Below are 27,906 nucleotides of genomic sequence, written 5' to 3' on the forward strand. Positions count from 1 at the left end.
ATTTGCTCCCTCCTTGAATATGTGTTCATAATTAATCGTTTCATCTTTGACTTGTATTATTTATTTGTCTTGCTTCATATTTGATCTGATAACTCTTACTATTGTTTCCAGTTTGGCAGTTATAGCAAGGAGGCGACCTATCCATTATAACCGCATTTTATCAGCATTGCTTGATTTTGATCCAAACTTTGAGATGACAAAGGGTGGACATGCTGCCAGCATTCAGTATTCTCTGAGAACGGCCTTTCTAGGATTCCTGAGGTGTACACATCCTTCCATTTTGGAGGTATACTTGACGTGTCATATTAGAGCTTCATAGTTCTTTATCTATGGATTTCTCTGTCTTCCAATTTCTGTTTCTTTTCAGGGTGTCCACTGCTGCATCTTCCTTTCTAACTATTTTTCTTGGTTAATCAAACAGAGATGTTTCTTGCTTATTGATTGAGAGAATGAGCTGTAGTTCTTTGTAGGGTATTGTACAATCCCCTCACATCATGAACTGGCTTTTGAGGTTTAGTAGGTTCAAGGTCCATTTTCTTATCCTGGTATTAGAGGTAGACCTATACCTGTTCTTTGGTTATCCAGTGCTGGGCCCCCTTTTATGTTTATCCACTCTCCCATTGTCCAAAGTTGGACAAGCGGAGAGTGTTAGAATATCCCCACATTGGTTGGGGGAACGTGTTGTAGTATTCTTATACATTCTCGCGTGATACTTAACTCGTGAGATAGGTTTTAGGGTTGAATTATGGTCAAAGTCCATTTATGTAACAAGAATCCTTTTTGTTCTTTTAAGGGGTAAAGTCAATATATCACTGATAGGCCATCAAGTGGATGCACAGAGTGCAAAAAGGAAATTTGCTCTCTTATATAATTCAAGGAATGGACAATTTTTTTTTCTTCATAAATATGATGTTCCATGAGTTGCCTTCCCTATATGGTATGATTTTTGGTTTTGAGTATCTTACAATTTGAAACAATTTAGGAAGTTCCTCCTTTACCAACTTTACAAAACAATTTAGGACATTCCTCCACCAACAAAGTTACTATGGGTTGTGTATGTTTAGAAATGGGCAGTGGGGAAAATGGAGTCTTTTTCGTTAAGTCCTGTTATGTGAATCTTTTGGTGAGAGAGGAGATTGTTTTCCCACATACCTCGATATGGATCCCTAGAGTACCAAGTAAGGTGTGCTTCTTCACATGGTTAGCCACAGGGATGGGGTGATCTTGACAACGGATAACTTGAGGAAGAGAGAGATCAATTGTCTTAGTTAGTGCTTCATGTGCAAAGGATCAGGGGAAGATGTAGATCACCTACTCTTACATTGCTGGGTAGCATCTTCGTTATGTGGGGAGCTGATGCTGAGAACTGTAAAAGAGACAATGTTTAGCTGGGTTTGTAGAAGACGGAGGCGGAAATGAAGGGCATGGGAAGTTGCCCTTTTGCACTGATGTGGACCATATGGAGGGGGAGGAATAAGAGAGCTTTTGATGTGATAGAGAAAGATTTTGTACACTGATATAGCCTCTTTCCCTAATTTAATTTTGGTGCACCCATAAGTTCCTTTTATAGATGATTTGGGGTGGCTTTAGTAGAAAATCATGTATTTTTTGTAAGATTTTCTACTTTTTGCTTTTGGTATATAATTTACATGCAAGCTAGTTAATGCTCTTGTTGATAATATTCTTGCTAAATCTAAAAAATGTGTATATATATACACACACTCATTAATGTTGTCTTTCACTTATATTCTATTTAGTATGGTGATGATATTATATGGCTTAAATGCACAAATGAGGATTTCCAATGTGTTTGGGACTGAGGTGTGTTGTCATTGTTGTTGATGACTACTCTTGCATATGCTAATTCTTAATTCTTATAATAGATAACTTTAAACCAAAAGGTATTTTGTTTTCTCTAAACTTCAGCTGGCGGTGGTTATTTCACGTTCTTATACTCGGAAAGAGCCATATTTAGTTGAAGCTCAAAGATGCAATAGGAGGACTACATTAAAACATGGTCTGATTTTCTGTTAAGTGTAATGCAAGTTCAAGTTGGATAGATTCAAAAGATCTTTGTGTTCTATACTGTATGAGAAGTGCGATCAATATCTTTCAACTCTAGGACTATAGAGATTTGCTTATGATTATCTTTATTATAAATTGAATAGCTAGTTAAGTGTTTTTTTTTGATTCAGTCAAGAGAAAGATTGATGAAATCTTTGCGAGCAATGAATGCTGGTGATGCTGCTGATCAAGTTCTTCGGCAACTCGATAAAATGATCAGAAACAATGAGCGAGCTTCACGTGATTCTAGATTGAATAAAGTAATTCTCTCAGTAACTGAGTTTCTTTATTTGTTATTGAAGACCAAAGTGTCAGGACTTCAAGCTGTGAAATATATAGTTCAGAAGCTGTTCTCAGAACTTTCTACTTTCTTTTTCAGGATGAGCAGTTATCAAATCACTTGCCCATTTCAGGTGATCCAACCAAGAAGAGGTCGACTCCGTTAGATAATGAAGATCCATCTAATAATTATGATCTAACTACAAAAAGGGTTTATTATGGTCCAAATAATCACAGTCACACAGCTCCAGTTGAGAGAAATGATTCTGGGAAAGAATATGTCAACGGGGTGGACCCAACGGTTGCACAAATAATTAACATGATTGGTGCTCTTCTAGCAGAAGGAGAAAGGGGTGCCAACTCTCTTGATCTCCTAATATCCGAGCTTCATCCTGATGTATTGGCTGATATAGTCATAACTAATATGAAGCACTTGCCTAAAAACAATCCCCCTCCTTTTGCACCGGTTGGAACCTTTTCATTACCTCGGGCGAGTGATTCTACTAATCTATCCCAAATTATGGCACCAATTGATTCCTCATTAGGCCAACAGTCTTGGGTTCCTGTATCCCAGACACCCATCTCTTTATCAACTGCCACATGCAGTACATTTCCAGAAATGCCTACTTCTGCAAGTCTCCCTTTAGATTCAAAACGTGATCCCAGAAGGGTGAGCAAAACTAAATTATTTCAAGTTTATTCTCCTGTTTGTACTTAATGTTTCTCTCACTAGTGACAGTCCAATAACAAACTGTTTACTACATCATGATGCTTCACAGGATCCACGGCGCCTTGACCCAAGGCGAACAGCTGTCGCTGTTGAAGTATCACCACCGTTTGTTGCAGAACATAATACAAGTGCTATGCAATCTGCAATTCTGCAATCTGACATAAATCCTTCCAGTTCATCTAATATTGATATTGCAGTACCCTTGATGTCAAGTTCTGAATGTATGCCAATGACTTATCTGAAGATGGAAACTAACTCTATCACTGGTGAAAGTTCACCAGGACCAGTAGTCGGTTTGTTAGCTCCCAAAGAGGAAGGTCATGAGGAAGACCTGAATGAAGCTATTCCTGATCGCAAGTCGGATCCCACAATACATGTTCCACTATTATCTCCTGGCAAAGTAGAACCGGAATTGGTGCCAGAAATTCCATCTGAAGTTGGAGTAACTAATGAAATTTACTCTCCTTTGTTAGAAACAGATCAACTTTCTCCCCCTATATCAACTGCTGCAACTCCTGAAGATGCATGTGAGGACTTGCCTGCACTTCCGCCATTCATCGAACTGACTGATGAGCAGCAAAGAAATATGGGAACCCTGGCTGTTGAACAGATAATTGACTCATATAAAAAATTAAAAGAGACAGACAGTAAGCATACAGGAATGGCATTACTTTCTCGGTTGGTTGCCCAGGTGGGGTCAAACTTGTTGATTTTTAACTATTAGTTTTTGGTTTTATTGGGGCTACTTTGTTATCTTAAGTTACCAGATGTTGGTTCATGAACAATTTAGAACTAAGATCATCTACCCATTCTGTCTTGATTGGTGTAAATAATGTTCTTCTTTGAGGGGCAGCAAACTATGCTTGAATAAAGTGGTTCGCCACTTCATCGCCCTTGTAGACTTCCTATCTGAGACTCTCATTGTGTCATACCTCTGTTGGTATACCACTTCATCATTCTAGCTCTCTCCTTGAAACATTACTTGTTTCTTCCAGTATGATATAATAATCATTCTTTGGAAGACATTTGAGTTTTACCCAAGAAATCTTTATTACTTGGGTAGTTGGTCCTTCCCTTTCTAGTTTGGTGTTGAAAGTCACTTGTGATCCAATTCATCTTTCAGATATTTCTAGAGTTCAGCAACTCTTAGTGACTTTTCTCGCGCACCAAGTCAGAGAGGACAAACAAATTATGCTAATTCTAGTGTTGTACTTGTAGAATTATGATTATATATGGATATAGATAACAGACACACAGTCAGACTTATCCCACCAAAAATATCTGTCATTGTGAAAAGTAATTTAGGTAGAGATGAGACCTAGATTTATTTATGAAGTCAAAGTTAATACAAACTTTGGTTCAGTGTAGGAATTAAGCTGATGCATGGTTTGAGTAATGTTGGGATATTAACCTGAACAATGGAGAAATTTGAGAAATACTTCCTTGGCCTCTTGATGGAATAAGTCTCTTACACAATTGTCTGGATGACCATCCTAAAGTCTAAGTTTAAATTGACCATGACTGCCTGAGTTGCTTCACATAGCTGATAATAGGTTCTGCAGTCGTGCCAATTTTCCTTCTGAGATGATCTGCAATCATTGAGTTTTTGGAGTAACATCTTGATAGCAATGGATGCAGATTAGTCCAAAAGAGAAAGATGTTATTCTTTTTGGGATATAGTAGGTGAAGTGAGGCATCCTAGCAAAGAATGTTAAGACATTATTTATGATGAAAAGTAGGGGTGCTGATGGAGGTACTAATGAAATAATGAACTTCCCTAGGACATAAGCCAGAAAGTTATTAGGTAACTCATCTTGTTGATCGAGCAATCTGGTATTGCTAACCATATTTGTATAACTAGAAGTGTGAATACTGATGTCTCCTTTGTTGATCTTATGTGCTTAATTCTGTTTATAAGCTGATATATAATGAATACGTCAAATTATTTAAGTACCTTTGCAAGTTTTGTTTACTTTACTCGATCTCATAGTTTGGCTATCTAATTCTTCAATTTTATTACTACTGTTGTTTCTTTACTTTGGCCATCTTTACCCCACGACCTTACCCCCACCCTCCCTAGACCCCACTTGTGGGACCATATGGGGTATTTTGTTCTTATATTTTGGCAAAACTAGTCCGAGCATGTGAATGGGATAGTTCAGTATTTATTTACCTATGGCTTTGTTTGACCCTGCAGATTGGTGCTGATGCTGATGCTCATGTAGTTCTGATGATCCAAAGGCATATTTTCTCAGGCAACCAACATGAGAAGGTATCTACTTTCTCTCTTACACTGAGAGTATCTTATGCTAGTGTCATCGTTCAAGTTGTGTAATCAATCAACTATGATTACTTTCTCCTTTTGTGTTGGTAAGCTTGTTTTTATTAGGTGAACTGTTTTAGAATCATTATTTCAGTTAAGTGAAGTGTATATTCTGCTAGTTTATATGGCTTAAATGCTGCCATCCAAAGTCTTCTTGGAGTGAGTCTCTCCAAAGCGTCATGTAGTTGCTGCATATAGAATTAAGACAAAGATAAAGAGCTCACCGATTTTTCATCTTTCGGATGAAAATTGGTTCATTGTAACATCTGTGGTTGCTCAAACCTTTGATCGCTCAATTACTTATTACAACGACACTCTTTGCAGTATTTACACTCTGCAACAAATCACAAAAAACAGACACTGCTTTGATCTTCCGCTGCTTCTTGTTGTCTTGATCCCCCTTTACTGTTTTGTTTTTTAGTTTGGGTAATCTTCTAAATCTTTTGTACTTGGATATCCAAAGAGGTTTAATCTGATACAGTTTATTAACCACAAAACCCTTTTTATGGCTTTTGTTCTGCTGTATATCTTCTGCAAATGAACTTTTAGTGGAAATTGTGGTTGCAAGCTAACAATGTTGATTTGACCCTCAGGTACATGAGCTTGCAATGCATGTGCTTTATCATTTGCATTATCTCATGCTATTGGGTTCGGCTGAAAATATTTCATCTGCTGCTGCTCTATATGAGAAACTCCTCCTCAGTGCGGTAAATAGAGTCATTTATTATCCTTATCTACATCATTTGCAAAGTTTCTTTAGTAAGTTCTTTGTTTGTAGGCAAAATCGTTGCTGGATTCTTTACCAGCAAACGACAAGTCATTTAGTAGGCTCCTTGGTGAAGTTCCATATCTGCCTGAATCTGTGATGAGACTGCTAGTTGATTTATGCTCTGACAATTATCTTGGGAACGATGGTCGTGATGGTGACCGTGTTACTCAGGGCCTTGGTGCAGTTTGGAGTTTAATCTTGGGTCGCCCCCCTAATCGTCAAGCATGCATGGATATAGCTTTGAAGGTATATGACCATCAAATATTCGGTGCTGATGTTTTGCATTCACTTTACGTAATTGCAGGTATTAGTCTAAGGAGTGCTAAAGCATCACTTTTAGGAGTAAATAGAGTTTTGGAAGAAAGAGTTAATAAGCAGACAGTTTAATTGAAGCAAAAGAACTACGTCGAAGTTACTTTTTTTTACGTGTTTGTGACCTTGAGTAAACTCTTGTAACTGGAGAAGTGCTGGATCCAGTATAAGTATTGGATTCAAGTATGTATCTAGAGTCTTTATTCTCTCATAAGGTTCTCTGTGTATTTGAAGGATTATTACTGTCATGAGATGGCTGCATTTCATTTTGTTATAATGTTGTGCCGTATATAGTATTTGGTTTAATTAATATTGATGTCTGTGTGTGTCATATATCATTTTGTAAAATGTGGCTTTGTTATTTGTCAAATTTTCCTTGCGTTGAGTTTTTTGATCGTGTGTCTACCTATCATGTAAATGGAATCGTCTTCTTCGGGATTAATAATAAACCCTGTAGTATTGGTTGGGGTTTTAGTATCTATTCTTGTAAATTTTTTAATTTATTTTTGTGTGTGGTGGTGGTGAGGTCTGTGTATGGAGGCAATTAGGAGGATGAAGATCTAAAGCCCTCATTAGATTTGACTTGCAGGGTGGAGTTGCAACTTCAATCTCGGGTTTTAGTATCTATTTTGATGTTTATTTCTTTAGTGATTGAGTGACATCTTATTGTAATTGTTCTTTTTGTTTTTTCTGGAAAGCATTTTCTTATATTCAATTTTGTACTGGACAAGAAAAGAATCCCTGTAGCAGACACGTGTTCAAAATTGTTTATCTGTTGAGTTCCATTATACCAAATATACACAACTCTTTAACTGTCCTACAATTCTGCAAATAAAAAAACAAAAGTAATGCTTGCCTTTGGCAGAATGAGATTATAGTGCACTCATTAAGGTTCATGCTTTCATGCAGTGTGCTATTCACCCTCAGGACGAGGTCCGAGCAAAAGCTATTCGCCTGGTATGCTACTTGTGACTGTTTTGTGTTGCCAGCTGTGCGTTTTCACCTGCTGGTGGCCATCCTTTATGATTCTTATCTATGGATTATTGTATCTGAATCGCTAAAATGTTGTAACTCTTGATAGGTGTCAAACAAACTTTACGTGGTTGGTGACATTTCAGATAATATCGAGCAGTATGCTAAGAATATGTTCTTGTCAGCTGTAAACCAGCATGTCACAGATGCAGAATATTCCCAGTCTGGAACTTTGGTTCAGAGGACAGGAGAGGTAAGTTCTTATTTTTGTGTTTGCCAATAAATTCTCTCTGATTTTGGCTTTGTCGAATGTCTGTGTGAGTATATATATAACAAAATAGGGTTTCTGATCTTGCTTCCTCTTTTCTTTTTGTTCTGTTTGCATTTGTTCCTTTAGTATTTGGTCTTGAAGTTGTTGCTTGAGGACTGATTGATTTTAGAGGGCTCTGGTGGTTCCTTTATGGAAATTGTTTGTGGGTGGAGCCTCGTGTTCGTGTTTGAGTCTCTTTTTTGGTTATTTCACGTCAGCTTGACCAGATTGCAGCGACTTGGAATTTTTTTTTAAATAAATAATATTTGAATATAAGTTGGGATGTGATTCCCGTAAACAAATTTGATAATTGAATAGATGTACTAGAAGATGAGAATTCTTGCATTGTAGGAACATGTAAAGCTCGTCTGCTAGGTTGTGGTCAAAAAATGAAGTTTCACTAGCGAAACATGAAATAAGACGTGCAATTTTGAAAAAGTGAAAATTATTTTTCAAGGTTCACCTTTATCCTTGCACAACTAAGATATTTTTTATTATAATCTTGACTGAACAGGCTATTAGTTTGCAACTGTACTAAAATTTGTGATTCTATTTCAAAGAATTATATTCAGAGTATTTAGACTAGTTATTTCATCTGGAAGTAGCAGTAGTTGCTAAGGACTTAAAAAGATTAGAACTTCTCGTTTTCACTATGAGGAGGAAAGTTTATTCTAAATTTTTTTCTGTTAAAATGCATGTCGTTCAATAGTTAATTCTTTTTAGTACGAAGGAAAAGGTAATCTTGAAAAATTAGTGGTTTTCTTACTTATTTTCTTGTGTTCGGTACATAAGCAAAAAATATTACCTCTTAAAAAAATTTGTATATAATCTAGGCAAATATTGTGGGTGTGGTTGTGGGGGTGGGAGTGAAGATGAGGTGTGTTGGACGGTGGAGGACTCTATCAATATGGAATTCCACTTGATTTTCTTACTTCCATTAGGGAAATCATTTTCCTCATTGTTAAGGAACCTGTTTTCCTAGAGAAAATGCTTTCTAAAATTTGTGACCAACCGAACATTGGAAAATTGGAAAACATTTCCTCCATATCAAATACACCCTAACAGTTGCTCAAAATGGTGTTGGGAAAGCAATCTTGTTATTCTTGTTTTATTCAAGAACCCCAAAATATATGACACATCTGAGCTAATATTTTTATCCATTGATGGGACAAAAATTATGACCTGCTTAAAGGCTTTGTTGTTGAGATTATCTTCTATAGTGGAACTTGTTATACATGACTCTGTCCAGAGTCAATTTTCAAATCTTGGATGTTTTAGATGTGTATCAAATTCCTGAAATGATAAATTAGCTTTTATGTTGCTGCATGACTTAGTAACTAGGTTAGTGAAGTCCAATATATGGATTGAAGGAAGAGATTTTCTATTTCTGGACTCCAATAAGTTGAGGTGCACCTGCCTTCTGAAATTGTTTGCTTAAACTATCTTTGCTGTACCATTTCTCCTTCTATGTTGATAAATTCTTCTTAACCTAAAAAATTATAATTTTCCTTGAATTTGAATGTTATCCTAAGAAAAGAATATGATTATCAGACAGGAAATCAGGAAGCCTCAGTTAGTGGTTCTCAGATTTCAGGGCCAGGATTCTTTGAAAATGATTTTGTTAAGACTGCAGCAACTGATTCTCAAAGTGATTCAGAGTTGTCTTTAGCTCAAGCTCAGCGGCTTATCTCGTTATTTTTTGCTCTATGCACTAAGGTTTGGACAATTTTACGAGTGCAAGGATGTATGTTGAATGTGCATTTATGATGATGCTGACCGGGTAGCTTTTCCTGCAGAAATTCAGTCTTCTCCACCTTGTATTTGATACTTATGCACGTGCTCCTAAGGCAGTTAAGCAGGTCTGTTTTTCTATTGTGCTCCTCTCTTAAATCCTAGTAGCCGACTTAATAATGGTTTGTGTGAGATGAATTAATCATTCACCCCGATAGAACCATGAATAGGCCTGCAATAATTTGACTGTCATTTTATCAAAATGATCTGGATTAGTTAGGCCTCAGAAACCCAAAAAAAGAAGTAAAACTAGCATTTTGATGATCTACTCCCAATTTATTTTTTTCAAGATGAGCTTTAATGAGGATCTACGTTGCTCTTCTGGAGCACTATTAACAATCTCTATTAACTTGTACTGAACTTCTTGTATTGCTCTTGTTGTCCTACTCATTTCAGTTGGTTGACATTCCTTCTATTAATTTTTGATCTGGTACAGGCTGTTCACCGTCATATGCCTGTTCTTATTAGGGCTATAGGCTCTTCATGTTCGGAACTGCTTCATATAATATCTGATCCACCTCAAGGCTGTGAAAATCTTTTGACACAGGTAGATTACTACACCTCGCATTTTAATTATTGCTTTTCATCTTGAACTCTCTTCCTTATCATGATGCCATTGTTTTGTTCACTGCAAGGTGCTTCATATTCTCTCTGAAGGGACAACCCCTCCGCCTGACTTAGTTGCAGTTGTCAAGCGGTTATATGAAACTAAACTGAAGGTTTAGCATCCTTCTTTTTGTTTTCTTGATAGCTTTCTCAATCAGAAACTTTGCAGTTTCACCAATGATACCCTAAATTGTTTTGTAGGATGCAACTATTCTTATTCCAGTGCTCTCTTCATATTCTAAGAGTGAGGTATTCTTCAGATTATTGCATTTTTATTCTACACACATTTCCAGTTTTCTTTTGTGACTAAATAATGATATGTGATATATCTCCCTCACTAACCCTGAATGAGATATGTGTTCTTTTTGTTCTCTGGTTGATATCCTTTTAACTGATAATATATCACACAATGTCCATTTTAATTTGCTGGATCAAAGGGAGTCCTGTTATGTCCTGGGTTTTCCTGATAAAGATTGTGCCTGGTTAACTTGGCACGCTTTTGGGCTTTGTTCATATCTTGGTTATGAATTATCCTTTCTTAAATAAAATATTCGTAGTTTTTTGAGCAAATCTATATAGTGGGGCTAGTCCAAAAAAACTCTCTTGAACTGGCAAGACTTGTTTTTTTTGTTGGTGCGGGAAGGCCCTTCTAGAATTACGTTTAATGTCCCTTTATGACTTCCCTGATTGGTTGCTCGGATTGATTCCAAACTGCACTCAAAGGTAGGACATTTCCCCTGGGACAATCACATCTCCAATTATATAGAATTTCACTTCTTTGTTCCATTTTTCTTTTCTTACTGATTGAATTCAGTTAGATAGAGGATTATTCGATCAAAACGGAAGCATTGAAATCTTAGATAAAAAAACTATACATTGAGATGAAAGACGGAAGCATTGAAATCTTAGATCAAAAAACAATGCGCAGATGGTACGAACTTGCCTAAACAAGAGATCTTGTTTTTTTTTTTTGAGGTGAAGTAAAGGATTTTATAAAGAGCATCGGGGTCATCCTAAACAAGAATTCTTGAACAACACAAATCAACTTCTTCTTTATTGAATGATTGGCTTAATAGCTTTCCTCCTTGGTTTCCTCCTGATGTGATAGTAAAGTACTTGATATTTTTTCCTTTCAACTACTGCACTTAATTCGGAAAGACTTAACTTTTGATGATTCTTTTGTTTTTGTATTAGGTTCTACCTATTTTCCCAAATCTTGTTGCTCTCCCACTGGATAAGTTTCAGCTTGCCCTGGCTCGGATATTACAGGTTTGATTGGGTTTTACATTCGATAGATGTTTTACCTCTCCGTAATTTTTAGGTACCTTCTAATTTCTGTGATAATGACTGTTATGTTCATTCCATTTAACCATGGTAGTCTTCTCATCTTCATTGCCGTGTTAAACTCTTTCTTCTGAATATCATGCTCATTCAGATTATATTATGTTTTGAGTTTATCTTTATTTTTCTTAGGTCAGTTATTATGTGGTTCTTTAATCGAAGTCCACTAGTCACTTTATTGTTTAATAATCAGTTGACAAAAAATCATCACCTGATGCCCCACTGCTAGTAAAGAATTCCATATTACTTGTTGTAATCTGATGAGCATTGTACATTTGCCTTGGAGATAGAGAAGATAAAAGGTCCTTTACTTGATTCATGGCAGGGTTCCGCCCATACTGGTCCAGCACTGACCCCAGCAGAAGTGCTGGTCGCTATACATGATATAAATCCCGACAGGGATGGCCTTCCGCTAAAAAAGGTATGCGATCTTCCACTTCCACTAGTCTTGGCTTGATGGTTGTTGCATGTGAACTTATTGCAGCATGTGGAACTAGAAAATCTATTGTTATCTTGCCCTCAAGTTCTTTGCCATGTATATCCTCAATTGCATGATTCCCTTGTTTCCTGTTGAATTCTGTTTCTTCTCCCTGTTCCTTACTACAGATTCAGGACATAGTGAAAGTGCCTTACATACCAATTTGGTGACACTTTGATGCTATTAACTTTCAGATAACAGATGCTTGCTCAGCTTGTTTCGAACAGCGTACTGTTTTCACGCAACAGGTCCTGGCGAAAGCCTTGAGACAGATGGTATGGAACAAATGCATATAGTAGATAGAGACGGTATGGATTATTTTCTGATCTCTGTAATACTCATTTGATCAGGTTGATCAGACTCCTCTCCCGCTGCTCTTCATGAGAACAGTGATTCAGGCCATTGACGCGTTTCCTACTCTGGTAAATCACTGCTCCTGTTTTATATTGTATATTAATCAGTTGGGTGCGCATAACTATGTTCCAGCCTTTTTACACTGTTGAGAATACAACCAACCAGTAAAGGTGTGCTCTCTCTGTTAGTTGGGTGCACGTAACTAATAAAAGTGTGCTCTCTCTAACAGATTAAGCTTTTAGATGAGACGGTTACACACTTCAACATGGTATTGGAACAAGTAAAGGTCCTGGGATCATATCAAAAAGAACTTCCATGTGCTTGGCCCATAAAAAAATCAGGCCCGAGTGTGAGGGGACGTTTTGAGAACAGTGGCGGATCCAAGATATATATTCAGGGGGTTCGAAAAATTATAATATAAATGTGTGAATAAGCCAACAAAATACAATTCCAAGGAAGTACTAGTATATAGTTTATAAGTACAAAAAGTTAGTTCCATTAGCTTAGACCTTTTAGCACGGTTGAATTTTTTTGGGTTTAAATATACTCTTTTTAAAAAAGAAAAACAAAAATTATGAAAGATTGGTTCTGAAACTAAATGAAGAGAAGGTTAAAAAATAAAACGACCACAATGAGATTCGAACCTTGGACATGAGGGCCAATCTAAAAGGAAATCTACCACTAGACTACGACTTCTTGTTCATGAGGGGGTTTAAATTACTATATCTACATAAGCTCAGAAAATTTACCTTATAATTATAGTGTAATTTTTTGCTGAGGGGGTTCGGGTGAACCCCCTAGAGACCACGTGGGTCCGTCCCTGGTTGAGAATACAATTCGTTTAATAAAAGCGTGCTCTCTCTAAAAGCTTAAACTTTTAGATGAGATGGTCACACACTCCAAACATATTGGTCTGCTATTGGATTTTTTTTTTTTTGGGTTATCATTTGCACAATCTGCAACAGTGCTACAGCCTGCAAGTCTCACACCTTGATACATTCATATATTCTGCCAAACGAAGTATGGATTAGGTGAGTATTTATAGAGTGGGATTGTCAATTATGAAGAGAACGTGATGCTGTTGAATGCCTTATTTGTATTGGACAAGGACTTTATAGCTTAAAATTTGAACTACTACTGCCACAAGGATGGTTACTGCTTTTGAGAAGCAGTTTTTATTTTTATTTTTGAAAATTAGTAATCGTGAGTAGTGTTGGTTTTTTATAAGATGGTGCAACAAAAAGGGCTGAAAGTATTTATTGAAAATGTCTCTCCGCAATTTTATTTAAGTCAACTTGAAACAAAAGCCTGCATAATTTGAAATCGAAAAACTAAGATATCTCAACAAACTAACCAAAACCTAGTAGAAATTTAAAATTCAAATCATCCTAAAACTAGCTACTTATTATGCTAAAAAATTACTGCAGTAACTTAAACAAATTTCAACACTCCTCCTTTGCTTTAGTTGCTGCAATTTTAAAAGAGTGCTCCTACTTTTTTCCTTCGCGGTTGGTGTTGAATTCTTTTTAAGTGCTTTTGAACTTGCAATTTTTGTTATATAATCTCATCTAACTCAATTTCCTTTTCTTTTTCTATTATATGCTTCAAGCATTTTCCATTTACAATTTCTTTATTTTGTTGATGGAGAGTGACTGTGTAATTTCTCTTATCAAATGGAAGAGAATTTGACCTGCGTGTTATAAATAAAACAAAATCTGACTTCATCTTCACCGACCAAAATAAATGATTTTCATCAATGAAGGTCCGAGGGAAATTAAAAGATAGATGCTTGTCATGGTTAAAAATATATATGGATAAAAATTTGTATAGTTAAAATATGTATTGGTTGAAAATAGTTGTGTGTTACAATAAGCATAAGCTAAAATTTTGAAAATTGGTATTGGTGCCCAAGTGTTAGAAATAAGCAAGGGTTTAAGATGTTGCCCGTGCTTTAAAAATAAGCATGAGTTGAAAATCGGTTGAAAATTGATATGGGTTAAAAATGATTTAAAATTATATTTCCTCGATGAACGCAAAGATCCATTTATATCAGTGGAAGCTCTTGATGCCACCGCTGGTTTTTAGAAGACGATGCAACCAATAGGGCTGAAGTATTGATTGGAAGTCTCTCAGCAATTTTATTAAGCATAGGAGGTCTTTAAATAGTCAGTTTAAAACAAAAGATTTGCATAATTTGAAATTCAAAAAAACTAAAATATCTCAACAAATTAATCGAAACTTGATAGAAATTTAATGTTCAAATTATTCTAAAACTACTAAATTATTATGCTAAAAATTATTGTAGTAACTAAAAACAAATTTTAACAATTAGAATATGTGAGTTTATGGGTGTGACTTAATGTCTTAGGCTTCATCATTTTTATGTTTGTTCAATGTGGGACAACAACATGGACAACACTGTACTAGCTATCTAACACCCACCCCTCAAGCATATACATTGGATGTGTCGAGCATGGTACATATGCAGGTAGTTGAGTACTTGTGATAAATTTGGTATTGGACTTCACAGATCATGTTACAATATTTCAGAGAATATTTTTTCTCTGACAAAGTGACCGTGAATCTCTCTGTGTTCGGTCTTCTCCCGGAACCTGGAATTGAAGCAATATGCAGCGTAGTTTGATTATTACAAACAAGTTCCATCAGAGTGATTCTTCAAATTTCAATTCTTTCCACAGTCGTTTGATCCAGATGAGTTCACATGTAGCAACTTCCATGATTCGATATTCAGCTGCTACATAGGTCTTGCACCACAATTGGTTCTTACTCATTCAGGAGATCAAATTGCCTCCAATGTAGGGATGTCAAAAGGGGCAGGGCAGGGCAGGGCAGTTGCGGGGCAAACCCGCATAAACCCGTGAACACTCCAATCCTCCCCTCCCCGCCTTGCCCTGCCCTGACCCACACGACAAAATATATTTTTTTAACCCACCCCTCCCTGTATAAATCGGCCATGCGTAATTATTTTTCATCATCACGATGTAGTATTACATTGAGATTTTTTTCTCTTTTTTATGTAGTCATATATCTTTCTTTTTTGCTTGTCAAATTCTCTGATCAGTTTACTGCTTTAACATTTATACTAAGAATATTTATATGACTTGTATAAGTTAAAGGGTGCTTATATAATGAACCTAGAAAAAAATTCATTCCTGTTCTCTGTAACAGCTTAACAGGAAGAAACAAGGAACTAAAAAGTATCAAGTATCTTGAATTTTTCTTGTTGTCTTTTATAAAGAATAACAATTGGGAAGGGTGGAAAAATTGTTTGTTGATTTCTACTAATATTAGTATCATTTTGTCTTGTGAGTTACATAAATAATGAATGAAAAGAAAATTTGATTTCAAGTTTATGAACAAAATTTATTAAGTTATAAAACTGTGAAGATCATTGATCCGTCAAACTGTTTTGTTCCAAAATGTGGAGGGAGGGAACCTGCAACCCCCTCCCCCCCTCTCCCCTGCCCCACCCCATTGCCATCCCTACTCCAATAGTCCAATGAGAACACAATGTCCAGAGATAGAGTGTCTATCAGGATATTACCATGCTAAATTAGCATCTGAATACCTGACAATCATGTCCTTGATACTCATGAGTTGACACATCTTAGTATCTTGATTTATTTTTGGATAAAGTTATTCTTCCATGTCTCTTAGTTTGCCTTCCTTTGGCCTGCCATATTAAGCACAAAGGGGCAATGTTGAAGACATAAGCGAATAAAAGCTGTTTCTTGAATAATTCAAGCTCTTAGATGAGAGGGTCACACAGTTAAACACCGTATGGATGTGATTATTGGTCTTGGATTTTGAAAACTACGCAATCCAAGATATGTAATCCGTCTTGTCTCTTTCCTTCTCTCCATTTGATGGTTGGAGGATTGGATTCCTGGATGTATATGAACTAGCTCTGATAGAGTACTGCTGGAGCATTTCATCTACATGTTGATGCAGCTGGGCAGCACTAGAATTTTGAAGTCAACAACAGTATGAGTATTGTGCTCATCTATTAGCATGGACATTGCTTTGACAATGCTTCTTACTGAGCTTATATTTGTTTGATGTGGAAGGAATGTAGTCAATGTGAATGACACTATCTTCTTATTTTTTATGTTTAGGTTGATTTTGTGATGGAGATACTCTCCAAACTTGTGGTTAGACAGGTATTTAAGCTTAGATTTCCCCCTAATCACAAACTATCGTTATTGCTGTACAAATGAATTGTCATCCTATTGCATATTCGATGCAGGTATGGAGGATGCCAAAATTGTGGGTGGGATTCCTAAAATGTGTCTCACAAACACAACCACATTCTTTTCCTGTACTACTACAGGTATTGTTTGGTGATTAATAATTTTTACTATATTGTGCATGGAGGCGACCTCATCTGTATTTTGTCTTAAAATGTGTTTGATCTTGTTTGCAGTTGCCACCAGCGCAGCTTGAGAGTGCTCTAAACAAATATGTTAATCTCCGAAGTCCATTGCTTACCTTTGCTAATCAGCCAAATATTAAAACTTCACTCCCTAGGTATATTTTGTATCGGATCAACCGTTTAGTAATTTCCCATCCTTTTCTGCATTATGTCAACTAGATTTATCTCAAGTTCTTCATGGCACATGCTGCATCTAATTTTTGAGACATATTGTTCTAAGAGTAGAAAATCAGATTGTGTCTCATGTGATCCTAGAATAAGAGCTAATTGCATGATCCATTATGCTCAAAAAGTTTCTTCATGATTTATCCAAAAAAAAAAGACCTTGGTCATGCTTATTACAAATTAACTTGTCTTTGTGCTTACTGGAGTTGTTTGGCATTGATGCAGATCAACCTTGGTACAACTTGGTCTTTTTAATGAGAGTTTGCAGCAATCACATCTCTCATCTACTGTGCATGCCTCAGAGACAAGTGCTTCTGTTCATGGAACAACTCTAACATGATAGTGCACTTTCTTAAAGGAATGCAGTGTAGTAATACACGGCGTAGGCACCAGTGTTACTGCAGCTCCTTATTGCAACAATCTGCTATAATTCTCCAGAGTTGTAAATTGTGGCTAGTATTTGCGCCCCTTGGAAGTTCGGCTCAATCTGCTGGCAACAAGATGGCTCATGCGATGGCAGTGTCCAAAAGTTTTGAGGAGAAATCTCCCTTTGGAGAATGTACCATAAGACATCAATTTCCCTGCAGTTTCTTACCAGCTATATGTTTGTCATTCATTATATTTGTGTAATTTTTCTGCCTACAGGCATCAGTTGAGGTGTCTAGGCAACTAATTGGTGCTGTGGGGAGTAGAATAGCTGGTAGGTCAGGTTATTTAGAACCTTTTGTATGAGAGGGAGGCAGCTGGAAGTGTGTAATTGTACTGTAGTTTTATAGCCCCATCCCACTTCCCCTTACCCCTCCCTCACTTGCCTCACTTGTGGTCATCAGAGTAAATGGGTTCAATTAGAGATTACAGAGTAAAGGGAAAAAAAGAAAGGAACACTTCTCTAGTTTCTTCGAAAAAGCTCTCCGAACAAAACTTATTAAAATGAAAAAGAGAGTTTATTTGTGAATGAATGGTAGATTTGGTCAGGTGATTTGAATTATACACTTTATTCGATGGTTAGTTATTCTAGCGTCTGGAATGTTATCGAAAAGTAGCAAGTTTTTACTAAAAAGTCGCTGAGAGCTTTTTGCCCTTATTTGCATCATCTTCAATGCTTTTCTCGAATTGGACTTTCTTTTAGAATATGTTGTACTAACTAGAACATAGAACATATTTTTGTGGTTACTAAAAATACCTTGCAGGTATATTGTTTCTCTTGTGGTGACTTAAGTGGTTGCTAAAACTCATAATAAATACTTTCAGTGAGCTATTGAGTTGTCATTAATAATTAACACGAATGCTTTAAAAAATAAAAACGCACACAAACTTCAAGTGGCGATGTAGTGGTTGCTAATACAAGTTATATACACTTCCAATGCAGTCATAGCTATATTTAGTACAAATACTTTAACTGGCGGCCTTTTATGTTAACATAGTCGTCGCTAATACATGATATATATGTTTTCAGTTGCGACCCTTTTGTGACATCATTGTCATTGGTAATACTTAGTGTTGTGGCTAATACATGGTACGTGTGTCGTGGCTATACATGGTACGCAACTTAGTGGCAACTTAGTAGTCACTGCAACACAAATAATACTTGGTACAAATACATTCTGTGGCAACTTTGCTAATAATCACATAAATAGACTTTCAGAGGCTATTTTGCTGTCGCTATTAATCATGTAAACTCTTTAAGTGGCGACATTGTCGTTGCTAATAATCACATAAATGTGGTCGCTAATAAACATATAAATATTTTCAGTGCGACATTGTCGTCGCTAATAGTCACAAAAATACTTTTAGTTGCGACTTCTCGTCGCTAATAATCAAATAAAGTCGTGGCTAACAATTATATAAATACTTGCAGTGGCGACATTGTCGTCGCTAATAATCATATATAAAAAAATACTTTTAGATGCGACTTCCCGTTGCTAATAATCATATAAATGCGACAATATCGTCGCTAATAATCACATAAGTACTTTCAGTGGCAACTTTGCCGTCGCTAATAATCAATCACATAACTACTTTCAGTCGTCGCTAATTGTTATATTATATCACATAAATACTTTCAGTCGACTTTGTCGTCGCTGATAATCACATAATACTCTCCGTGTCGGTCCTTTTGTGGCAACTTAGTCCCGCTAATACCTAACACAAACTGTGCCTTTTGTGGCTTAGTCGTCCTTTATTCTTAACACAAATACTTTCTGTTTCGTCCTTTTAGTGGGCATCGAATGATACTTACCCAAATACTTTCAATAGCAACCCTTTTGTAGAATACTGCATTGGACGAAGTGACTAATCATGATTTTTTGGGCAATCTTTTATCATCACATGTCTTAGCGTTGAGACGTGATCTCTTCCGAAGATACGTTGGCAAGCGAATTCGTCAAATTTAGGATGAGATTAGGTACTATTGAACATCTCAAAACATTAGGTATTAGCCAGGTCTCTCCTATTATAGTACATAAAGAAACGTATATTATAACACTCTTAACTCCAAAGAAAAAAATTAAGTTGGTAAAACTGAATTCAACGTAGAAAGTAAAAAATCTGCACAAGTAAAATTCAAAACAGCTTAATTTAATTGGCAAAACCTCTGGGATAACCACCTTTGCACATCAAGAAGGTAAAGAAAAAATTGCAAATTTTGTATGATAACTATTCCATCAGTAACACAATAGTAAAAGACTACAACTTGAACTAAGCATCACTTGCTTCCTGCTTCCGAGGATAATAATCACAACCATTCCATTCTACAACATGCACACATTCCGCCTTCTGTGATGGCAGTAGCAATCAATTTTGCAATGGAAATTGAAGAAACCACATCCCTCTCCTTGGGAAAAAGCAGCAAAACTCCACAACAAAACGAGTTCTGATGCTGTCAAAGAATAATTTNATGGCAGTAGCAATCAATTTTGCAATGGAAATTGAAGAAACCACATCCCTCTCCTTGGGAAAAGCAGCAAAACTCCACAACAAAACGAGTTCTGATGCTGTCAAAGAATAATTTCGAGAAAGTCAAAAATAAAATGAATCACTCCTTTCTTTATAGCTAGCTTGACATTGAAGGCATGCTTGCTGCTTCAACTTTGGCAATCTAGTAATTCCCTGATCAGCTTGAAAATGATAGCTTCCTACTGGGATTAGCACTGGCCTGTCAAAAAGAATTGCAGCTGAGTGCTTTCCTTTTTCCTTGCTCAGTCAAACTAAATATGGACATTGGACACGGCAGCAGAAACAACAATGATGCCAAAAAGGTCTCTGGATATTAGCAACAAAAGGGAGAGCGGGGGGGAGAATGAATCTTCATTTTGGGAATAAAATGATGTTAATTAAGAGAAGCTACTCCTCACACCCCACCAACCCCTAGTTCACTTATTTCGCGTTTGACCATTCCCTTTTCAAGACAAGGGAAGTTGTGGGTTTAGTGATGATAAGAAGCACGGGAAGTTGTGGGTTTAGTGATGATAAGAAGCACTGACCTCCTTCATGGACACCATTTAGAGTTCCTGCACCTTGCTTGTGTTTCTCATGTGGTAGAGATAATGGCATCAAGGTTCTTTTGAAGCAGCCAGCCTCCTGGATAGACAACTCCGTGAGCTTCCAAATGAAGGTGCCAATTCAATACCCTTGAGCAACCAGGAGGGACAGCCTCCATTTGGCTTTCGTCTTCAACAATTTGTTCTATGAAAGTGGTCTCCTGCAAGAAATCATTGTGAGCAAATTTCCAACTTCAACCTGTTCAGGCAGGCTTCTATCCCCAAAGTAAAGAAATAAAGAATTTTAAAGGAGGAGGAATATGAAGCATACTTGGAAACCCTCCTTCACATTGTCCAACTGTCGTATGGGATCTGAAGTTGGTCGATGCCATTTCTTTGGATCCCATAATATAGTGCTATTGAAGGCAAAACCAGACATATCGACATGAAATCTTCTAAGTTGCTTACTCTTCTCATTGGTGTGCCACCCAATAACTTGACTTCCATTGCACACAGGGCCCTCCAGTATTGCTTTACTTTTGCTTTGTGCTAGCATAGCAACAGGCCAAGTGCCAAAACGACTATAAAGTGGAGATCACAAGAAAATATAAGCAGATAAGAAAAAATAAAGACAAAAGGAGAATATTCCAACAATGACGTCAAATCTGCAAAAACAATGTGCTCTCCTTCAACTTATAGAATCTAAAAACAGTCATATTCGCGAGAAACAACATACATATTACCTCTCATACCAACAATAATATAAATAGTTATTTATGTCCTAGCTCAACCATTTTACTTTACCATACTTCCTAGATTAGAAAGAATTTCACCAGAAGTGTGTCCCAGAAGAGGATATAAATTTGTTTTATTGAATAGTTGTGCTTATTTTAGTATTAAAAAGAAGAAGAAGAAGAGTTGTAACATCTTTCCACAACAAATTTTAGCATGGAAGAGCCTACTTTCTTTAAGGGAAGTAGCTGGGATCTGGGAACAAAAAAATAGATCAGTTACTTCGACACTCAGGCAGAATCTCAAGTCAGGTTACATATTACTGAATTCATGCAGAACTCTAAGCATGGTAATCTGTCATTGTGAAAGCTCAAACCTTGCAGCAAGCCTGTTAGATGATTCTATTCAAGTAAATGCTAAAACTAAAGTTACCAAGTCCAAGAAAAAAAATGTTAAAACTGTAGAGCAAAATACAACAAAGATATCTTACATGCATTGGCTCTTATCATACCTTGCGAGCAGCACTCGCTGGTCCTCACAAAGAAGGAATCAAATGAATATGACTAAAGCATGGACAAGAAGTATTTGTTGTCCATTGCTGAGGAAATTCCCGAAGGTGTTTTTTTTTTTTTTGAAATTGGTAACATGTATTCTTCTGGCCACCTCCAAAGGTATGCTTGCAGAGATAGCTAATTACAATAAGCCTAGGAAATCCATTATCTGTATTTCATTTACTATACATTGCTCTTTACACCAAAAACATAAAGTAGAAATGCATTTCCCTTTGATCTTCCTTGGAAAATTCTCTCGTTCCTTTCCTTCCATATGTTTAACCATATGCGCAAATTCCCCAAGGTTTATCGAACAGCAAAAGTAATGAAAGAACAGGGGCAAAAGAATTACAGTTCAACCACTCACTGCTCATAATACAGTATATCAAAAAAAATTTAATTATTTCCTTTAATTCATAAGTTGCTATGAACTCCTATCATAAGCGAAGATCATGGATTGCAGCCAGAGCAAGCAGAAAGCTTAATTTTTCTTTGGACAATATAATGCTTAAGTTAGAGGGAGCCAAGGATCAGAGGAGGAATTTCTGGGGGAAACACAGTAATGAGGGACCACTAGCCTAGAGAATCAAATAGGGAATAGGCCCTGAGTTCACCCGCTTGCCCGAAGATGAAGGGGAAGAAAGGGATGTGATCGTTCCTGCGTTTCGGATATGAAGTCTCGGTTTGGGAGATCTTTACCATATAGTATAGTAGCCCTGCCCTTCCGACAAGAGCAGTTACGCCTTTTCCTAAAGCCCTTACTTCAATCAAGAATGACCGCAGCCTCTAAGTCAGCTTGATCATTAACTTTGCATTCTATGGAAGAGGAACACAATTTTTTTTATTTTTTTTTTTAAATTGGTGAGATTAAATCCACAAATTCAAAAGCCTAAGAAGATTAATTGAATTGTCGTCAAACAAGGATTTGAGGAAGCAATAAAAATTGGAAACCACAATTTACTACCCGTTACACTTGTCAATTGTGGCAAAAAAACCAACCCTTGTATCCACTGAAATTATGTCGTTGGGAGAAATTTCATGAGCTATTCGGCATGAATCACAGCCATCTGTGAGATTCTTTTTAAAACATCCACCTGTGAGATATATTCAATATGGTATATGTTACCATTTAAGAGTCATATTTATGAACTTCGTCTCGACCATTTAAGAGTTATTGCCTCATTGTATTATTTTGCAGGAAAAGTTGGGAGCCGATTTCTAACACAATTCCAATAGCCAAAAGGGAGGTGTTGCTTGGAAGTATTTGTAACCTATTTTATAACACGGTAGGTGATCACACAAAGAAAGGTCAATTTTTTCTCAAGGCTGAGATTGCGTAAATTAATAAGGACGGAAAACGTCAAGCACATTAAGAAGACCGGAATGAAGTTCACTTCAAAAATCCAAAATGAAGTATGTGTAGCAAAAGAGGCAAGCAATAAGAAAACGAGGATGCAGCAGAGTGATAATGTTGCTCAAAGTAAATTGCTGTTGCAAACCAAGTTTTCAACTAATAGAAGGTAAGATTTCCTAAGGGATCTTTTCATAACTTTTAGGTGGAAGAAAATTGGTCCATGTTAAAGCATTAACAAAGATCATATCAAATGCTAATGCCCTGGAATTTGCCTAAAGGTCTGCAAAATAGTCCAATTTTTAAATTACCGAGTAAATGAATTTAATCCAATGATATCTGAGAACAGCTACAAGATCAGCATGGGATGAGCAGTAACCTAGAACCTTAGAGACAAGGCTCTGTAAAGAAGTTCATTCTTGAGTCAGCAATTTCTATCATCTTTTCCTCATTATGCAAATCAATTGATCTCAGAGGTAGAACTCTAGAAATTGGATCCGAACATGTATGAAGAGTTCAAACAATTACTATCATGAGATCCAAGAATTTCCATGAAGGAGCTGATGCAGGAAGAACAGAAAAGAATCGGAATACTGCAACACTTAATAGATTCTATCTTGAATAGATAGTGGACAAAGATATGCAGCTTCTATTTTTGGGGTCACAAGGTCACCTACTGAGCGTTCTTCACAAATCAAGTGACATTCCAAGAAAATACATTGCCTCTTTCAGTGAAGAAGACAACAGTCTAGCATAGACATTTCTGACCCATGTTTGACATGAATATACTATTTCCCAGGAGCATTGCAAAGTGACCTCACAAATTTGGGCCCTACTCCTTAGTCTCTCCCAAAGCAAGTGGATAATGCTCGAGCACACAACAGATCTTCTCAGTTGCTGGATCAGGAGAGGAGGCAGCAAGAGTCACAAGAAATGGTTGAGAATCATCCCATCTTGTATATGGTGGACAACATGCAAAGAAAGAAACAAAAGATGTTCTGAAGGTAGTCTTAGTCCCCCTCATAAGATCAAATGGAATTGTATTGTTACCTTTTATGTTTGGGGTAAAGAAGAAAGGGTAGAGGAAGCTGAACAATTAACAGATCTGTTAGGACTTAGGATCATTGTAATTGATTAGTCTTTGTTGACTAATCCACAACTTTTTGGAGGTCTCCAACATATCCTTGATTCTGAGGAATACATTACCATTATCAAGAAAAGAACAAAGTATTTTCCAGGAGCATCACAAGTAGTTACTGACTTGTCTAGTGTGTTTTTTGATCAATATTAACTTGTCGAGCCTATGTTGTTATTTGAGCTCAAACTGTATTCTGGATTTAATTCCCATAGATGGTTCAGGATTCATTTCTTTTGCATTAACTACTTGGAATATTACTAGTTTTCTAGGATATGGGTCGGGTTTCGAGTAACTATGTATAGATAATCTTACATTGTAGAAACCATATCTTTTAAATACAATTCATTCAGTTGCAGCAGGGAAGCTCTTCTCTCTGACATATTATTTGCACCTCTCTTGGTTGAGATTTAACTTCCAGGAAAGCAGTCCATTGAGGCTTGTTTTGCTGCATAAAGTAGTCGCAATACTTCTCTCTGCAGGCAAATTCGGAGCTCACTACTTCTAATCCTCAGTGAGACTTATTTTCCACATATTAAACAATAAGAAATTTACGAAGGAATATTATAGACTGAATTCCTTGGTGACAAGTATCAAGACAACTTGACCAAGTTTAAAGTTTTGTAGTGGCAGTTCTTTTAAGCTTTACTTGTGTGAGGTAGACATCAAGGAAGATGAGTAGCAGCTACTCTTCATGGAGCAGCCCATAGGACACTCAAATTCACTATTGCGAGGGTCAATCTACCAATTTATGGAACGATACCAGTTAAGTCATTTTTATGTAAAACTTTCCAACATCAGACAGCTTTTGACTAAGCAGAGACATGAATAAGTTCTATTTGTTAGAAGTCGAAGAGACAAATAAGTTAATTTCACCTATGCTATAAAAGAGGACTCTTATAGTTATAAATACAATACATTTTAATAAGGGTTCTTATTGTTGACTATGATAGCAAGCATGCCGTACTAATTATAGTAATAAAACGTAGTATGACATTCACAATTCCAAATAACAAGAAAAAAGTGGAAAATTATTAGTAATGAATGTAGTCCTGACTCTCATAATAAAGATGGGAAGACTAGATGTTTCTTAAAACCCCTTCAAAAGAAGATAAAGTGGATGAAGGCATCACAAGGATTTTCTATGAAGCAGGTGAATGACAAAAAGAAGTGGATAGAGGCATCACAAAGAATTCTACAAAGAAAGAAGATGACAAGTGAAATCAATGTATCAATTCTAGGCATCGACAAAAGAACAGGTGTAACAAGTCTATGGCTGGTTCTTACTAATACTTCTATATCCAACTTCCATATTGAGTGGTTACTCTGTTCTCTTATTTGGATTGAAAGAAGTCAAGAACTCTACTGAAAAGATTGAAGCACATCTGTCCAACCAAGTGATTGAAGTACATCACTGTCAAGCCAAGCTTTTTCTTTGACATCAATTAAGAATGAACAAACACATGATAACACTAATGATGAAGATGTTACATCTGGTGGGCATGTCAGAGTTATAGCCCTTCATAAAAGTCGGTAATCCAAATCATGTAACTCTTTTTGTCCACTAATAAAATTCACACAATTTATATTTTACCAGAAGAAGGGGATTCCGTTATACACTAACAAGGTGGTCATTCCTCAGTTTCTAATCTAAGGACTGCTATTTTGAGGAAGAATTGAGATAATAATTAAGTCCAAAAATCACACGACCAGTGGTCTAATCTACAACTGTTATTCTTATAACTATGAAGAGTGATGAACCGAGGACACCAGGAAAAGAATTTGTCAATGAAGTTGTAATATATGTGAAATAGCTCTAGACTATTCACTATTATCGACTTGAACATCTACATAAAGCACATAACATCATCCTGAACATGCTCACAGCAGGACAAAACAAAGACAAGTCATGTAAACAAGACTGATGAATCTCAACTTACTTGATCGATCTAATGCTCTCAAACAACTCAAGTGAGTAGATATTATCATCATCTGCAAAGTAAACAATTCCATTGAGCCTATGATGTTCAATATGCTCCAATGCAACATTTCTCTGGTGCACCCCGCGGTCTTTTATATCTGTCATGTTCTTGGAGCACACCAGATGCCGATACATAACTCCTGTCTTCCTCAAAATGTCTGCAGTCTCTTCAGATGCCACATTCATCTCAACCACAACCCACAACAGAGGTGATTTCACAAGCTTCAACACATCGCTTAATCTAAGAAGATAGTAAGCTTGAAGTGCCCTATTATAAGTCGGAGTAACCACAATCAACAGTTTCCTGGATACATAATCAAACTTCCCGTGCAGTTCCTCCCCCAAACCTGGTAATTTAACTGAGTTTACCACGACATTGTCAGGTCTGGGAATTACCACATCTTTCATCTCCTCCTTAACATTCACCACCGGTGGTTTGATCTCAAACGAAAAATCACTGTTCTTCGCATCATCAAAACCCCCAAATGGTGCCATACCTAATACAAACCCTAGCACAAAAAATACCAGACACCTATAGAACAACTTCTTCCTGGATATATAATTTTTTCGAGAATTCAGTAGCGAGCTTTTGCCATTGAGAACGAGCTTATGAGATGGCGATTGAACTGAATATTGGTTTCCATTCTGATAATGCCGTTCGTTACTCGGTGATAGAGTTCTCCGGATCGACGCCATCGATTAACCAAACTGCCCAATTACATCAACTGATACGCAAGTTCCACGCTTTTACACACAATGAATCAACAAATGAACAAAAGGCACGAAATGCACGAATATTCAACTAGAGTCTATAGTAGAACAAATGTGCAGAAGATCATACCAGCTCAGACGATTCAGTTTAAACCGAAACTTCGCCGAATCACAACTGATTACACTGAAACCCTAGATATACGAACAGAACCTAATTCTCCGAATCAAATCTGCCTGATTTGGTAAAAAAAAAATAGAATGAAATCTCTGCTGAACCCGGTTTCAGCAAAAAACTTCAGCAACTCCAGATATCAGGTTCAAGAATATTCAACGGAATTGCTCATAATTCCGGTACAACGGCGGCTAAATTTTCCGGTAGAATTTGAGATATTTGAGTGTCGGCTGTAAATGGAAGTCTAAAATGAGTCCTCAGTGGCGGCCGTAGAGGAGGCACAAAGGGGGGCGTTGTGCGCATCAAGTGGGATGCGCGCCAGATAATCTGAGCTGGGCGTTGGTTACGACTAACGCGCGCCAGGTTGGTGGGCCCGTATAGGAAACTGACGCGTGGCTTGTTGTTTCGTGGGGAGGCAGCTTGGTTATTATTGTCGGACAGAAATTTAATTCACTCCAATTAATCATTGTGATTAGGACTTTTAACACATTGTTTTGGACCGTTTGGTAAAGCTAATCATAGTTTAAATATTTATAATGTGATACATACGTACATGGAACTGAGAAGATTTAAGAGAATTCTTATATAATGTGATGTGGTACATGAATAGTGAATTGTTACTATTGGAAACGAGTAAGAAATTTGAATTAACAAGCACAAAAATCAGAACACAAAGTATTTTTAAATATGTATACATATTATATACACAGATATGTGTTAATATAATGATCCGAACAGTCGTTATTTAAGAAAAGAAAAAACTTCAAGAAATTACTGATCAGATGTCGCTAGAACGGCGACGCCACAGTGGGATAAATCGGCGCCAGAGTGAGATAGGCGAGACAGA

General features: G+C 36.8%; 2 protein-coding genes across 3 annotated transcripts in view; one reads left to right on the plus strand and one right to left on the minus strand.

Moving 5' to 3' along the window:
• Positions 1 to 17,955, plus strand: part of LOC107017817 — a 30,468-nt gene extending 12,513 nt beyond the window's left edge. Inside the window, exons 6-27 of the mRNA XM_015218089.2 lie at positions 112 to 286; positions 2,196 to 2,324; positions 2,444 to 3,013; positions 3,123 to 3,764; positions 5,271 to 5,345; positions 5,990 to 6,103; positions 6,175 to 6,411; positions 7,387 to 7,434; positions 7,559 to 7,702; positions 9,311 to 9,475; positions 9,556 to 9,618; positions 9,987 to 10,097; positions 10,186 to 10,269; positions 10,358 to 10,405; positions 11,351 to 11,425; positions 11,823 to 11,918; positions 12,170 to 12,250; positions 12,326 to 12,397; positions 16,466 to 16,510; positions 16,597 to 16,680; positions 16,774 to 16,877; positions 17,173 to 17,955. Coding sequence (XP_015073575.1) covers positions 112 to 286; positions 2,196 to 2,324; positions 2,444 to 3,013; positions 3,123 to 3,764; positions 5,271 to 5,345; positions 5,990 to 6,103; positions 6,175 to 6,411; positions 7,387 to 7,434; positions 7,559 to 7,702; positions 9,311 to 9,475; positions 9,556 to 9,618; positions 9,987 to 10,097; positions 10,186 to 10,269; positions 10,358 to 10,405; positions 11,351 to 11,425; positions 11,823 to 11,918; positions 12,170 to 12,250; positions 12,326 to 12,397; positions 16,466 to 16,510; positions 16,597 to 16,680; positions 16,774 to 16,877; positions 17,173 to 17,287 — 3,277 coding nt within the window. The 3' untranslated portion in view covers positions 17,288 to 17,955. The remainder of the gene's footprint in view (positions 1 to 111; positions 287 to 2,195; positions 2,325 to 2,443; positions 3,014 to 3,122; positions 3,765 to 5,270; positions 5,346 to 5,989; positions 6,104 to 6,174; positions 6,412 to 7,386; positions 7,435 to 7,558; positions 7,703 to 9,310; positions 9,476 to 9,555; positions 9,619 to 9,986; positions 10,098 to 10,185; positions 10,270 to 10,357; positions 10,406 to 11,350; positions 11,426 to 11,822; positions 11,919 to 12,169; positions 12,251 to 12,325; positions 12,398 to 16,465; positions 16,511 to 16,596; positions 16,681 to 16,773; positions 16,878 to 17,172) is intronic.
• Positions 17,956 to 19,843: 1,888 nt separating this feature from the next.
• Positions 19,844 to 27,478, minus strand: LOC107018323 (probable beta-1,4-xylosyltransferase IRX9H). Of its 2 annotated transcripts, XM_015218783.2 has the most exons (5): positions 27,018 to 27,478; positions 26,136 to 26,920; positions 20,758 to 21,007; positions 20,430 to 20,647; positions 19,855 to 20,101 (listed from the first exon to the last, which is right to left on the minus strand). In XM_015218783.2, the coding sequence occupies exons 2-4, from the start codon at positions 26,870 to 26,872 to the stop codon at positions 20,477 to 20,479; spliced, it is 1,158 nt and encodes a 385-aa protein (XP_015074269.1). In that variant the 5' UTR covers positions 26,873 to 26,920; positions 27,018 to 27,478; the 3' UTR covers positions 19,855 to 20,101; positions 20,430 to 20,476. The 2 variants fall into 2 exon arrangements, with proteins under 2 accessions (XP_015074270.1, XP_015074269.1); XM_015218784.2 differs by having other exon boundaries at positions 19,844 to 19,940; positions 26,136 to 27,478.
• Between the last annotated feature and the right edge of the window lie 428 nt (positions 27,479 to 27,906).

The sequence above is a fragment of the Solanum pennellii genome, chromosome 4 (assembly GCF_001406875.1).
Source record: "Solanum pennellii chromosome 4, SPENNV200".
Lineage (NCBI taxonomy): Eukaryota > Viridiplantae > Streptophyta > Magnoliopsida > Solanales > Solanaceae > Solanum > Solanum pennellii.

Bases quoted from the DNA above. Each gene is read 5' to 3' on its own strand.
- LOC107018323 (XM_015218784.2), bottom strand. From the start codon at position 26,872: ATGGCGTCGATCCGGAGAACTCTATCACCGAGTAACGAACGGCATTAT. The intron at 21,008-26,135 runs GTAAGTTGAGAT...TCCACTTTATAG, and splicing joins GAGAGCATTAGATCGATCAA to TCGTTTTGGCACTTGGCCTG. The intron at 20,648-20,757 runs GTATGCTTCATA...GATTTCTTGCAG, and splicing joins ATGTGAAGGAGGGTTTCCAA to GAGACCACTTTCATAGAACA.